Below are 15,665 nucleotides of genomic sequence, written 5' to 3' on the forward strand. Positions count from 1 at the left end.
GAAGCTGAGAGCCACTGAATGGTAGCCGAAGCTGCGATCTGCCGAATGGGAGACAAAGCTGCAAGCCACCGAACAGGAGCCAAAGCTGTGAGCCACTGAATAGGAGCCAAAGCTGTGATCGGCCAAATGGGAGCCAAAGCTGTTATCCGGAAGCTGCTTGAAGAAAACAGCCTGCCAAATTTTAAAGGTAAGTTTCCACTGAACACCAGTGGTCTTTTTTTTTTTTTTCTTTAAATCCCTGGCCACCAATGTTTTTTTTAAACTTTTATGAGGGGAGGGAGAGCCCTCATCACCATTTTTTTTTCACTTTAATGGGGGGGACACGGCCACCAATGTTTTTTTAACTATGGGGGGTCTGGCCACCAAAGTTTTTTATTTTAACATTTGGGCGAGCACCAACAGGTTTAGACGTGGATGTGGGGTTCTGGGTCTGGGTTGGTGGGGCCTGCTAGCCCAGCCGACACTGTTTGCCATTGCCCTTATGACAGCAAGTCCCACAGAGTTACATGACAGCCAGTGTTGCACATTACATTACATTTCTACATTTTGGCCCTCAACATTTCTAATTTCCTAGTGGAAGATGATAGATATAATTCCCTTTATCATACTGTGCCACAGATTTTCAAAACCACTCAGTTCACTTATAACTTTCGGTCTTACGTGTTCCCAGTGCACTCCAACACCTCCCTTCAACTTTCCAACTCTCTCCCACCCCTCCGTCTGGTGCTGCCATCCCCTTCAGTGTTCATGCCTCCCTCCACCTTTAACAATGTGTAATCTCCCTTCCACACTCAAAGGAACAGTTCAGTGTGAAAATAAAAACTGTGTAAATAGATAGGCTGTGCAAAATAAAAAATGTTTCCAATATAGTTAGTTAGCCAAAAATATAATATATAAAGGCTGGAGTGAACAGATGTCTAATAAAACAGCCAGAATCCAACTTCCTGCTTTTCAGTTCTATAACTCTGAGCTAGTCAGCGACTTGAAGGGGGGCCACATGGTACATTTCTGTTCAGTGAGTTTGCATTGATCCTCAGCATTCAGCTCCGATTCAAAAGCAACAGTTATGACCCACGTGCCCCCCCCTCAAGTCTCTGATTGGGTACTGCCTGGTAGCAGTAGTGTTCTGACTGACATGTTATACATCAAATCACTCTAGCCTTTATACATTATATTTTTGCATAACTAACTATATTAGAAACATTTTTTATTTTGCACAGCCTATCTATTTACCCAGTTTTTATTTTTACACTGAACAATTCCTTTAACCTGCTTTCTCCAGGCTCGGTACCTCTTGCATCCTCTTCCATTAGCATTTATAATAGGAATGTCAGTAGAAACATTAATGTGTTTCTGGCTCAGCAAAGCTTTAGGTAAGCGTCTTGTAGTTATTCACTGCAACAGTGTTATTCGGATATGACAGACATTTTCCTTCGGGTTCCTACAAGAGTGAGGTAGTAAAAAAGAGGGGCTGGACTTGACGTTAGATGTGGGAGGAGAATGGGAGTAACCTAGACAGGCGTTCCTCCTACATTTGTCCATAGCGTACGGTAACAGCAGGGCAAGTAGAGTTTGGTCAGTGAGTGCAAGGATGTGCTGGGTTTGTGTGCGCTACCGTTAGTCCTTGCATCCCCAGTTCATCCTTAGGGATGTAGATTCCTGCGCATCAAGTGGGTTCCGAGCGTAGTTCCACATGGATTTAAGTGTGCTCCCTCAAGGGTTGTTGTAACTGCAGGGATCATCATGGATATGAGCTCCTACCCTCTTATGGATTATAATGTGATGGATATTTGGATTTAAGTGGATACAATTGCGATTTCCAAACATTGTTCAGTTTCCAACTCTGCTGAGCAGAACGACAGCTTACTGCTTTCTCGCTACGCTATTGTGTAACTGAAGTGGAGGTGGGCCCGCTCAAAGGATTTGTGGCTGCCTGACTTGTGGGAAATATCGGTGTTTCGGGGATGATGAGATCATGAAGTCACCAGGATGGGAGCGAACAATGGCAAATACGGCAGTGAGGGTGAGTTGGGGGACTTGGGGCTACCTAATGATGGTGCAGGAAACCCCCCCTTGTGTTAATGGCTGGTATGAGGGGGGCTATCTATGATATCATATAATGGACAAGGTATAGGTATAGTGGGATAAAGAGGGATGGGGGCAATGAGTGGTGTTAAAGCTATTGGTTTGGAGGCCAAGTAGAGAGGGGGATATTATTAAGCATTGTTTGTTGTTATGGGGGAATTAAATAGTTGTGTCCAGAATGTATATATATACTCTGAAAAAGCACAAAACATTCTGCAAGGCAGGCGAGCAGGGTTTTAAATTGACATATAGAAATGGGTGTTAGTTAAGGTATGTGCAGTGAGGGAGTTGAAATCCCTGCTAGTGATTAACTCTTTTAGCCCTGTGCGGGAGTTTCTTCTTTCCCTCATAAGGAATGTTAATCTGAATGGATCTGGTTAGGTGTAGATAGATCTGCTTCTCTGGGGCAGGTTACTCGGTTTAATTTTCCGAGCCAAAGTCAGTCTCAAAACCAGCCCAAAACTAGCCAAAAGCAATTTCAAAAGTAGCACAAAAATAAAAGACGAAAAAAAATAAAAAAATAAATAAATATATATATATAATATATACCTGTATATATATGTGTGTGTGTGTAAAAGTTGCCTTCCCTGTAAATGCAGGTAGTTTTACTTCAACATACAACAATAAAACATCCAAGTATCCAAGAAATTGATTCAGAATACTGAATTAATGCCAGACATGGCAGGAAGATCACTGCACACCTTACTAACTGCTGTGCGTAGCGTGGAGTCAAAATTATTAGACGTGCCCACATTGTGGCCACACCCCCTCAAATAGCTCACTAAGCACTTCATGATACACTGTGGCCCCCAAGCATTTTCATGACAAACATGGTTGCAATATTGATTAGATCTTGTATAGTAATGAATATGCCTGATGCTAAAATACATGTTTGCTTTAGTTGTTTTTTTTAGAGAATGAAATAAATATGGGTGATTTAATTGTATTTTCTATACACACCTCCAACCACAAGATTTCAGCTGCTGTATTGTCTTACTGCACATTTAGGTTTGTGTACAGAATGTATGTTATCCATCATCAGGTTTGGAGACATCATCAGGTTTGGAGTCAAGTTGTTACCACCTCTAAGAGTGACAGGAAATGAGCTGTCTCCTGCTGGTCCAGTGAGCCTGCCTTTCCCTTACTGGTAGTCGCTGTGTGAAATTAATGTTCTAATCAAAGCTTTGTCTTGCCCTGAGTAAGGCTGCTGAGAGAAAAGACTGCAGAGCTATGTGCAGCGCACGTACAGGCTGTAGGAAGGGTGGAATTCAAACAGGAAAATGTGATATTCAGCTAGAAATCAGAATACAAAGCCACTGTAGAATATCTGCATTGTACTGAAAGCTGAATACATGCTCATAGAATGAAACTTTTCTTCCCTTTGTTGATCCTTTACTATCATAATTATATTGATATAAATTGCATATTTACCCCCACATGAATGTGAAACAAAACCTCTTCTAATTGTGTTGGTTGGAGTTGTGTTGTTTAATAGAGTGAATCTGCAAAAAGCATTAATAGTACGGTATATTACATATGGGGGATAGTCTGTAAGAACTCCAGTTGGAATGCATAATGTACAAACACAGCAACACTTTGCTATTGAACTTGTGGCGGTTAAGCGTTTGTTGTCCTCCATCTGTTAGTGTTCACTGTTAGCCTTAACCTGCTGGTGGTTTCTGGGAGGTGTGTGGCTTAACAATAGGTCAAGCAGTTGTGTGCCTAGCATCGGCATCTTTTGGTGGCTGGTATTGCGGTGCATATATTAAAGAAGAAACTGCATTTTCTGGTAAACCCCCAACCTGCCACTGGAGACTTGTGGCTAAATCTGGAGTCTAAGGACTCTATATCCCTCTTTTACCCAAATGACACATGTGCCATTCAAGTAGGAGTGAGGGTGGGCAAGGGGGATGTGGCTATAACAATAATTATGACTGTTAACTGTCTATATTGAATCTGATAATTAATTAATATATTGCAAAAAAATACTTTATTGATAAACTTTTTGGTAATCCATGTAAACCATTCATTACTGTTGTATTTTGCAATACTTATACTTGGTGCCAAAATTCACAAGATGTATAGTAGAAACTGCAGTTGACCGAAACTGACCCACGTAAAACTCAAACGTTGTTGACTTTGATATTAGCTCTTACAGGAGCATGGGCTTGAAGTGAAAAGGTCAGAAAACAATGGATTTAGGGCAGTGACACATTTAGCAAATCTTGGCTTTTGGTTGAATTATCTTTGCCACAAAACATGTGCCTGATGCCTCAACTCTCATACATTTAAAATTGCAGTACAAGATATAGACAGAAGTGCAAGACTCACCTGAAAATTTCAAAAACCTATTTAACACTTGGCTATTTTTTCTTATGTTAAATTCCATTTAAAGTATTAAGTATTCTGTCTAAATGCATGGACCCCTTCAGATACTGGTGCATCGTGACCCTACTGCATACCACCCTGGCCATGCCTCATTCTGCCCATGTCACTGTACCCTGACAAGTCTTTGTGATCTGACTGCATCTTTTCAGTACAGTGGGGGTAAGTTCAGGGACAAATTACTGCCAGCTGGGAATGGAGGGTTAAAGGGCAACTAAACTTTAACATATGAATATGGCTAAAAATACTATATTTTATATACTGAACTTATTGCACCAGCTTAAAGTTTCAGCTTGTCAATAGCAGCGATGATGCAGGACTTCAAACTTGTCACAGGGTGTCACCATCTTGGAAAGTGTCTGCGACACTCAGATGCTCAGTGGGCTCTGAGCAGCTGTTGAGAAGCTAAGCTTAGGGGTTGTCGCAAATTATCAAGCATAAAATGAGGTTGACCTGTAATATAAGCTGATGCAACAGGACTGATTACTAAATTCGGATGCTAGTTGCACTGGTTTCTGTGCTGCCATGTAGTAATTATCCATATTAATTACTAATCAGCCTTATACTGGGACATTTATATTCTGTGTACTGTATATTTTCAGTCAGTCCCTAAGCTCAGTAAGTGACAGCAGCACGGAGCATGTGCAGTGGATCAGCAGAAAAGACGACGGGGAGCTACTGGGGCATCTTTGAAACAGATATCTTTACTGCTAAAGGGCTGCGGTTGCCTTGGGCTTATACAGAAGCCCAAAACAAAATGTACAACATTTCTAGCTACTTCTTTCCTTGCACTTTAAGTCAGAGGGACATCCTTGTGTGCGTTGACATGTTTGGCTATTGCACACAACATTATTTGTGGATTACCTCTTTTATCAAGTGTGACACTTGTACATCTTAGATCCAGCAACATTTATATCTTATAATGAACGACCATCTGGTTTGAGAATGCCAGAAACACTTACGTTCTGATTCTCATGATATAGTTGTTTCTGCGTTTTATAAAGGAATGCCATTTGCAGCAATTCCCTCTTGTTAAAGGGGTGGTTCACATTTAAGTTAACTTTTGGTATGTTCTAGAATGGCCAGTTATAAGCAACTTTTCAATTGGTGTTCATTATTTATTTATTTATTTTAATTTTTTTACCTTTTTCTTATGATTCTCTCTAGCTTTCAAATGGGGTTCACTGACCCAATCTAAAAAAAACAATTGCTCTGTAAAGCTACAAATTTATAGTTATTTCTTTTTATTACTCATTTTTTCTATTCAGGCTCTTTCCTAATGATATTCCAGTATCCTATTTAAATCTGTGCATAGTTACTAGGGTACTTTGGACCTTAGCAACCAGAGGTGCTGGTGCTGGAGGGGAATATATGATGTGATTGGTGTGGCCGAAACATGGCTGAATAAATCGCATGACTGGGCAGTTCATATTATAGGCTATACTTTGTTTCGGAGGGACAGAGGCAATAGAAAAGGAGGAGGGTATGTCTGTTTGTTAGGCAGGATTTAAAAGCTTATATAAAGGAGGAAGTTATGTTAGAAAATGAGGGTGCAGAAGTCTTATGGTGGAGCTCTTCACCAATTGTAAAGAGTCCAGCAAATTAATTGTAATTGTATGCTATAGACCCCCTAATGTAAGCGAGGAGGAGGAGGAGGCTAATCTCCTGATGCAAATAGAAAAGGCTGCCAGTTTGGGTAAAGAAATGATTATGGGGGATTTGAATTACCCAGGCATTGACTGGAGCAACAGTACTGCCAGATCAGTTAATGGGAACAAGTTTATAAACTTGTTGCATGACAATTGTAGGGCACAGGTAATTGAGGAGCCAACCAGAAAAAATGCTATTCTGGATCTAACGATCTCAAATGACCCAGAATTTATAGCAAATGTGCAAGTCATTGAACCCCTGGGCAATAGTGACCATAATGTTATTTCATTTAATGTCTGGTGCAAAAAACAAATAAACACTGGGGCAACAAAAACCATGAATTTCAGAAAAGCTAATTGTGAGCTGCCCTTCAGAGCATTGATTGGGGCATTATGTTTTCAGATAAAAACACAGAACAGAAATGGTTGTCATTTAAAATTATATTAAATCGGGGGGGGCGCATGCGCGCGCTGTCCAAGATGGCCGCACCTTGAGGCAGCTCCGCACCAGCTCGGCACTTTTCAGCATCCGGTGGCGTTATAACCGAGCCGCAACAGCTTCTGATGACTCTCTTTTACCTCTCGACTTCGATCTATTATATGGCAAGCCAGCGGTCCCGACGATCCCGGCGCAAAGGGGCTAAAGTTCAATCTTCACCTGCTGCGTCACGGCCGGTGTCGGACTTTCTATTACGGCCTACTCCTGCTGCTACTGCTCAACAGGCCTCCCCGATGGCTTCGCAATCTAGCCTATTCGATAGTCAACCTCCATTAGCCCAGGAGGGCGAGGACACAGCTCGGACATCTGATGAGGTACTGTTGGGCAAATTTAAGCTTTTATTACAGCAGGAGCTTGACGCTACTGCAGCTAAAATTACCTCAGACCTCACAAAGCAGGTAGCAGACTTAGGCCAGCGTACTTCTGATGTCGAGTCCAAGGTTGATGACCTAATCACTGTTGTAGACTCTCACGAGCAAGATATTGTCTCACTACAATCGCAGGTCCTGGAGATGCAGGAAAAGATTGAGGATTCTGATAATAGATCGCGGCGCAATAACGTACGGATTCGAGGTCTACCAGAGACTATTACTGATCTTCCGCAGTCCATTACGGAGTTAATCCAGGCCCTATTGCCAGACACTCCAGTGGATAGGTTGGAAATGGACAGGGTCCACCGTACTTTGCGCCCACGGCGTCCGGAAGACCCCCCCAGGGATATTATTCTGAGGTTCCATTTTCATCAGACACAAGTGGCCACTCTTGTGGCTGCCCGTAATGCCAGTAAGTTGGAGTTCCGTTCCCATCCTTATCAAGTCTTCGCTGATCTTTCCCCTTTAACCCTCCAGAAAAGACGTAACATGGCTCCTACTACGAAAGTTTTGGCGCAACAAAAGATTCCTTATCGCTGGTTGTTTCCATTCCGCCTGCTATTTACTTTCCGTAATAAACAACATACTATCTCCACTCCGGAAGAGGGTCACAACTTGCTTCTTAAACTGGGCCTATTGGAAGCGTCTTCTACAGTCTCTTCGCCTGCTCGGAGATCCCAGTCTCAATTGACTCCTCTTTGGGAAAAAGTGAAGTCCAGATCTCAAGAATTGCGGGCTCGTCGTGAGGTCTTAACTTGAAGTGTACGCCTGCACTACTTCAAGATGTCTACAGTTTGCAGTTTTTCTTGTTTCACCGTGCCAGGTGTTTTTTGCGGTGTTTCCGCACTTTGGATCACTGTTTGTATATTATACCAGTAAGTGCCGGCTGGCCTTTGCTTCCCCCTCACTGGGAGTGAACCATGAGAAGTTTCCCAGGCAGGCCAGGAGACTTTCTGATTTGGTTTCTCTTATCCTCCTTATATTATGGAAATTTTTGTTTTTTTGTAAAATGTTGGTTTATTTGTTTTTCTATGTTTATTGATTTTATTGACAGCCTACTCTGGGTCCCACTGACTGCTATCTTACCATGTGATTACATGCTGCATGTTTTACCTGTGACAGTCCCACTGATTTATGTCCCCACTGAGTCTTCCAGCCATATGGTTATTCACTTAATGCTCATTATTAAGTCCCATAATGACTACTAAAATTCTTAGTGTTAATGCTCAGGGGTTAAATTCGCCAGTTAAACGGACCAAAGCCTTTACATATTTCGCCTCATTGCATGTGGATATTTTATGCTTGCAGGAGACTCATTTTTCCCACTCCTCCTACCCTAAATACTTCCATAAACGTTACCCAAGGGTACTCCTGGCTACAAGTCAAACGAAATCCAAAGGTGTCGCTATTGCTTTCCACTCTAGCCTAGCTGTTACTGTTGAGAAAACTTATGTTGACCCAGAGGGCCGCTATATAATTGCCTTGGTTTTAATTGCTGATTCCTCGCTAACTATTGTATCTTATTATGCTCCGAATACCCACCAGTTGGATTTTCTAGACAACCTGTTTCATAAATGTCAGGAACTTCAGAAAGGGCAATTGATTTTGTGTGGAGATTCTAACTTGATTTGGGACCAAGCCCGGGACCATTCAATGATTATTAGAGTTCAGGAGTCGGACAGTTCTACGTATCGTAAAGAGCCAATAGCATTTAGATCCCTGTTAAATGTCCATAATTTGATTGATGCATGGAGAGAACGTAACCCGGAGGTTCTCCAATTTTCCCACTATTCTGCTCCACACAAAGTGTCCACCAGAATTGATCACATTTTTCTCTCCTCCACCCTGGTTCCATCTATTCGTTCCGCTAAAATGTTGAATATTGGGTGGTCGGATCATTGTCCGGTTCTGATTACTTTGTTGAGTATTATGGAGAGACCAAGATCTAGGTTTTGGAGACTTAACGAATCTTTGTTGAGTATTCCTGAAGTAGTCTCTACCATCCGGGACTCTTTAGGTGCGTTCTTTGTTGAGAATGAGCGTTCAGTTTCCTCAAGTGTGCTGTTATGGGAAGCTCATAAACCAGTCATCCGGGGTAAATTTATCCAGCTAAGTTCTAGACGAAAGCGAGATAGAGAATCCAAACTAAAATCTTTGCAACGGGAATTAGATAAATTGATCTCCCAGCAGACCGACTCCCCCTTGTTAGACTTCTCTAGGCAAATTAGACAGCTTCAGAAGGATTTAGATTTACTGATGACAACCAATGCTGAAAAAAAATTGAGATGGGCTAAAAATAAAATGTATTGTTGTATTGACAAACCGGGTAAGATGCTAGCCCGTAAGTTGAATGAGCGTAATTCCCCTCCCCAGATTCATAGGATTAGGTCCTCTCAAGGTTCCTTGACGGGTAATCCGAGTAAAATAGCTACTGAATTTGCAAATTTTTACCGGAGATTGTATTCTGAACCTGGTCGGGTGTATGTGGAGAAATTTGACAAATTCTTTAGGGGATTTACTATTCCATCTTTGACTCCCGATCAGGTCCAGTACATGGAAGATGATATTACGTTGGAGGAAGTCCAACAGGCTGTAAAACAATTAGATACTTGTAAAGCTCCAGGACTTGATGGCCTCCCCAATGTCTACTATAAAAAATTCCTCAATGAGTTAGGTCCTCATTTAACTACCATGTTGAATGAGCTTAAAGTAGGAGGGGAATTCCAAAAAGAAACGTTGAAAGCTAAAATTTCTGCTATCCCTAAGCCTGATTCGGATTTGTCAGATTGCAAAAACTACCGGCCTATTTCGGTCTTAAACACAGACGTTAAACTTTTGGGGAAAATTTCAGCCGTTAGAATTAACTCTTTTCTCCCCCAGATAGTCCATAGAGATCAAGTGGGCTTCGTCCCTGGTCGTCAGGCAGCTGATGCAATTAGACGCCTTATCTTGTTGGCTCATCATGCTAAATTATCTGGAGTTAAAACGATGCTGCTGAAATTGGACATTCGTAAGGCTTTCGACTCCCTCCATTGGGACTATTTGTATTATTCACTGGGGAGATGGGGTTTCGGGGGGAATTTTATGACTTGGGTCAAGTCCTTATATTACAATCCATCTGCGATAGTCAATATTATGGGATTTCCTTCAACTGTCTTTCCAATCTACCGGGGAACGCGCCAGGGATGCCCCCTCTCCCCAATCCTGTTCAACTTGGCGATTGAGCCGTTGGCTGCAGCGATTCGGGCTAATGCTGATATAAAAGGTGTGGAGGTAGCTGGTATTCAGCACAAGGTTAGCTTATTTGCAGACGACTTAACTCTGGCGATCTCTAACCCTCTCACCTCCCTCCCAAACCTGTTTAGACAGTTAGAGGTCTTTGGAGCTATATCGGGTCTCCAAATCAATCATAATAAGACTGAAGCACTAAATGTTAATCTGTCCCCTGGAGCGGTTAAATTATTGCAGCTTAACTTTGAATTCACTTGGCATCCACACTTTATTTCGATTTTAGGAGTTAAATTGACAGCTACGTATGATACTTTACATAGTTAGTTAGTTACATAGTTAGTTAAATTGGGTTGAAAAAAGACAAAGTCCATCAAGTTCAACCCCTCCAAATGAAAACCCAGCATCCATACACAAACCCCTCCCTACTTTTAATTAAAATTCTATATACCCATAAATATACTAACTATAGAGTTTAGTATCACAATAGCCTTTGATATTATGTCTGTCCAAAAAATCATCCAAGCCATTCTTAAAGGCATTAACTGAATCAGCCATCACAACATCACCCGGCAGTGCATTCCACAACCTCACTGTCCTGACTGTGAAGAACCCTCTACGTTGCTTCAAATGAAAGTTCTTTTCTTCTAGTCTAAAGGGGTGGCCTCTGGTACGGTGATCCACTTTATGGGTAAAAAGGTCCCCTGCCATTTGTCTATAATGTCCTCTAATGTACTTGTAAAGTGTAATCATGTCCCCTCGCAAGCGCCTTTTTTCCAGAGAAAACAACCCCAACCTTGACAGTCTCCCCTCATAATTTAAGTCTTCCGTCCCTCTAACCAATTTAGTTGCACGTCTCTGCACTCTCTCCAGCCCATTTATATCCCTCTTAAAGGGATACTGTCATGGGAAAAAAAAATGTTTTCAAAATGAATCAGTTAATAGTGCTGCTCCAGCAGAATTCTGCACTGAAATCCATTTCTCAAAAGAGCAAACAGATTTTTTTATATTCAATTTTGAAATCTGACATGGGGCTAGACATTTTGTCAATTTCCCAGCTGCCCCATGTCATGTGACTTGTGCCTGCACTTCAGGAGAGAAATGCTTTCTGGCAGGCTGCTGTTTTTCCTTCTCAATGTAACTGAATGTGTCCCAGTGGGACATGGGTTTTTACTATTGAGTGTTGTTCTTAGATCTACCAGGCAGCTGTTATCTTGTGTTAGGGAGCTGTTATCTGGTTACCTTCCCATTGTGCTTTTGTTTGGCTGCTGGGGGGGAAAAGGGAGGGGGTGATATCACTCCAACTTGCAGTACAGCAGTAAAGAGTGATTGAAGTTTATCAGAGCACAAGTCACATGACCAGGGGCTGCTGGGAAATTGACAAAATGTCTAGCCCCATGTCAGATTTCAAAATTGAATATAAAAAAATCTGTTTGCTCTTTTGAGAAATGGATTTCAGTGCAGAATTCTGCTGGAGCAGCACTATTAACTGATTCATTTTGAAAAAAAATTTTTTTCCCATGACAGTATCCCTTTAAGGACTGGAGTCCAAAACTGAACTGCATACTCCAGATGAGGCCTCACCAGGGACCTATAAAGAGGCATAATTATGTTTTCATCCCTTGAGTTAATGCCCTTTTTTATGCAAGACAGAACTTTATTTGCTTTAGTAGCCACAGAATGACACTGCCCAGAATTAGACAACGTGTTATCTACAAAGACCCCTAGATCCTTTTCATTTACGGAAACTCCCAACACATCGCCATTTAGTGTATAACTTGCATTTATATTATTTTTGCCAAAGTGCATAACCTTTCATTTATCAACGTTGAACCTCATTTTCCAGTTTGCTGCCCAGTTTTCCAGTTTAGACAGATCACTTTGCAAAGTGGCAGCATCCTGCATGGAACCTATAGTTCTGCACAATTTAGTATCATCTGCAAAAATAGAAACAGTACTTTCAATGCCCACCTCCAGGTCATTAATAAACAAGTTGAAAAGCAAGGGACCTAGTACAGAGCCCTGCGGTACTCCACTAACAACACTGGTCCAATTAGAAAATGTTCCATTTACCACCACTCTTTGTAGTCTATCTTTTAGCCAGTTCTCTATCCAGGTACAAATACTATGTATAAATATAATTACCCCCCATTATTTAAAACTCTGTTCGCTTTACTCAATAAATGGAAACATCATCATATCTCGTGGATAGGCAGAATCCATTCGATAAAGATGACAATTTTTACCAAAAATTTTGTACTTTTTCCGGACGCTTCCTGTGCCAATTCCTTTAGATGATTTATCCCGTTTTAACGCTAAAATTCTCAGATTTGTTTGGGCCCAGAAGCCATCCAGAGTTCGCCAGTCGATACTGATGTGCCCTAGGAATCGAGGGGGACTTGGTCTCCCTAACTGGTTATTTTATTATAAAGCGGCCCAAGTTTCCCAGATTCTAGCATTTCATTCCACAACCGATACCCCCCTTTGGGTTTCTCTAGAAGAGGCTTATTCTGCTCCATATTCCCCGGCCGCTTTGATTTGGTGTCCTCCTAAATTTCGTCCGCCTGCAGGGAGTGTCTGTCTACGTCACACGTTGAAATTGTGGGATTCTGTTAGTAAAAAATTTAAGTTACAAGCACCTCATTCCCCTGCTATGCCATTATGGGGTAACCCTTTGTTTAACCCTGGGGTACAGAATTCGGCCTCTACATGGTGGTCTCTTGCTAATATACAAAACTTGGGACACTTATATACGTCAACTAAACCTTACACCCCCCAGGACCTTATAAATAAGTATACGGTTCCGCTAGCAGAGCATTTCCGCATGAGACAATTATTGCACTTTGCGCACTCCCAGTGGGACCGGTGTCCGTTGGTGAGTAAGTCATCTACCTTCTTTGTACATTGGTGTCTGCAGCACCCCCACGCAAAGAAAGTGATCTCACTGTTATATACCAATTTCTACGAAGATGTTGAACCTTCCCACTTAGTGTACACTGGCTCCTGGCAGAAGGACTTCCAGTGTCAAATAGATAGGGAGGACTGGCAATCAATTTGGATCAACACTATGAAATCTTCCAAAAATGTTTCTTTATTGGAGGTCAATTACAAAGTTTTACTTAGATGGTATTTGGTCCCAGCTCGTATTGCCAAATTTGCTCCTGCAGCGGATCCTGCTTGTTTTAGAGGTTGTGGGCAGGTGGGTTCCATGTTCCACATCTGGTGGGAGTGTCCATCCGTCCAAAGGTTTTGGATTCATATCTTCACCATGTTACATTCTATATTCCAGGTGGTGATCCCGAAACATCCAGTAACTGCTCTCTTAGGTAAACAACCTGAGGTACTTTCACAGATTCAATTCCAATTGTTTACTGCGATTATGACTGCAGCTAAGAAAACTATAGCGGGAGCTTGGAAGACTAAACAAATATCTATTGACATAACTAAACAAAAAATAGACTGGATAATGTCGCAAGAGAAATTGACTAGTATTCTTTTAGACTCGCATAGTAAGTTTGTGTTAGCATGGACGCCATGGCTGGAATATAGATATGGGACTGATGGTTATGTAGCACTACTTAGCATTTAGGAATTGTCAATTGGGGATTTTCTCATAATTAAGTGTATGTTTCGATGGGGCTAGAGTTTAGGTTGTCTTTTTCTTTACTATATACTTTCTTTTTTTGTTGTTTTTTTTTTTATTATACTGTTTTATCTGTTTTAACATATGGTATACATTGCACAGGATAAGTCATAGCATGGGATATGACAGATAACAGTACCGACTGTCTCCAATTTCTGTTTTTCCTATGTTGATCTATGCTTGTTGCAGGTACTTGATCGCCTCACCCTGAATTTGTTTATGTACATATGACTTTTACTTCATTGTACTGTTTCTCTTTTTTCTCTGATTGCATATGGCTACCTGTGTCTCTGTTTTGTGAAATGCTAATAAAAAGTATTGAAAGAAAAATTATATTAAATCATTACTGTTCTCAATTTATTCCCCTATGGAGTAAATGTAGAAGCACTAAAAATAGAGGGGTCTGAATTCCCAGGCTCACTTCATAGATGCACTGATGGCTCAGCTCAATCTAGTCAGTGGCTGACTCGAGATATGATTCATAAAACTTTAATACAAATTAATGTAAACAAGGCTCAAGGGTTCTAAGAGAGCTTAGTTTTATACCTGTCCCGATTTTTTTTTCAGATTCACTTTCATCTGGTATGGTACCTATGGATTGGAGAGAAGTTCATGTCATTCTAATATTTAAAAAGGGATTATGATCTCAGCCTAGCAATTATAGGCCAGTAAATTTGACATCTGTGGTGGGCAAATTATTTGAAAGCTTGTTAAGGGATCACATTCAAAATTTGTCCTAGTGAATGACATTATGAGCAGCAATCAGCATGACTTTATGAAGGATAGGTCATGTCAGACAAATTTGATTGCTTTTTATGATGCGGTAAGATGCTGGACAGCGGGGGCAGTAGATGTGTATCTATTTTGTATCTATTTGGATTTTGCCAAATCGGTTGATACCGTGCCCCACAAACGACTGCTTTCTAAACTAAGGTCTGTTGGGCTTAATGAAGTTGTTTGCACATGGATAGGAAACTGGCTACAGGATAGGATACAGAGGGTGGTTGTTAATGGTACATTCTCTTCTTGTAGTAATGTTCGTAGTGGGTTCCCATAGGCTTTATAAGTATTTTTTTGGTAGAAGAAAAATCATTTGATCGATAGATGAAAATCCTTTGATTCGAATGATTTAATCGAGGGTTAATTAACCCTCGTTATTTGACCATAAGTAAATTTGGCCCTTCATGTTAGCTTGACAATGAAAGGAAGTCAGAAACCTTTCATATTAAGGGAATTTGTACCATAGTTGCAGTTGCACAATCACATGTTTCCAAGATCTTTTATGGTGAAGGGGTTTATATGTTTAAAAATAAGCTTATATTGTAATCCGGGTCAGATCATGAGGAAATATATATATATATATATATATATATATATATATATATATATATATATATAATACACAAAAGCCATGAATATCTTTTAAATGATATCCTTATAAACAGTGAGTACTGATGTCATCAGTTATAAATGGTGAGTAGTGATGTAATTTCTGTCACATGACTCACTGAAACATGTGTATTATAATAAATAAAGTTCCCCCTGTTGCAAAATATGAGGATATTAGAAGTTACCTCCGAATTCCATGACCTGTATAAAAATATGGTCATAAAACTCCGCTGTAACTTATAATATCCTTATAATTTACAAGAGGGGGTACTTTATTCACTATATAATACAGTGTTCACAATTCAGTTTATAGGATACTGAGACACAATTAGCATGTTTCAGTGTGAGGTGGATCTTCAATTTTGCAGTCACTTTCCTTTACTGTGTAAAAGGATTTAATTGACCTGTATGAGTTT

At 40.7% G+C, this 15,665-nt stretch overlaps 1 protein-coding gene across 1 annotated transcript in view; it reads left to right on the plus strand.

The window, feature by feature from the left end:
- Positions 1-1,325: 1,325 nt before the first annotated feature.
- fbxl7.L (F-box and leucine-rich repeat protein 7 L homeolog) overlaps positions 1,326-15,665 on the plus strand; it is a 326,638-nt gene continuing 312,298 nt past the window's right edge. Inside the window, exon 1 of the mRNA XM_018267692.2 lies at positions 1,326-2,023. Coding sequence (XP_018123181.2) covers positions 1,990-2,023 — 34 coding nt within the window. The 5' untranslated portion in view covers positions 1,326-1,989. The remainder of the gene's footprint in view (positions 2,024-15,665) is intronic.

Source organism: Xenopus laevis, chromosome 6L, assembly GCF_017654675.1.
Source record: "Xenopus laevis strain J_2021 chromosome 6L, Xenopus_laevis_v10.1, whole genome shotgun sequence".
Taxonomy (NCBI): domain Eukaryota; kingdom Metazoa; phylum Chordata; class Amphibia; order Anura; family Pipidae; genus Xenopus; species Xenopus laevis.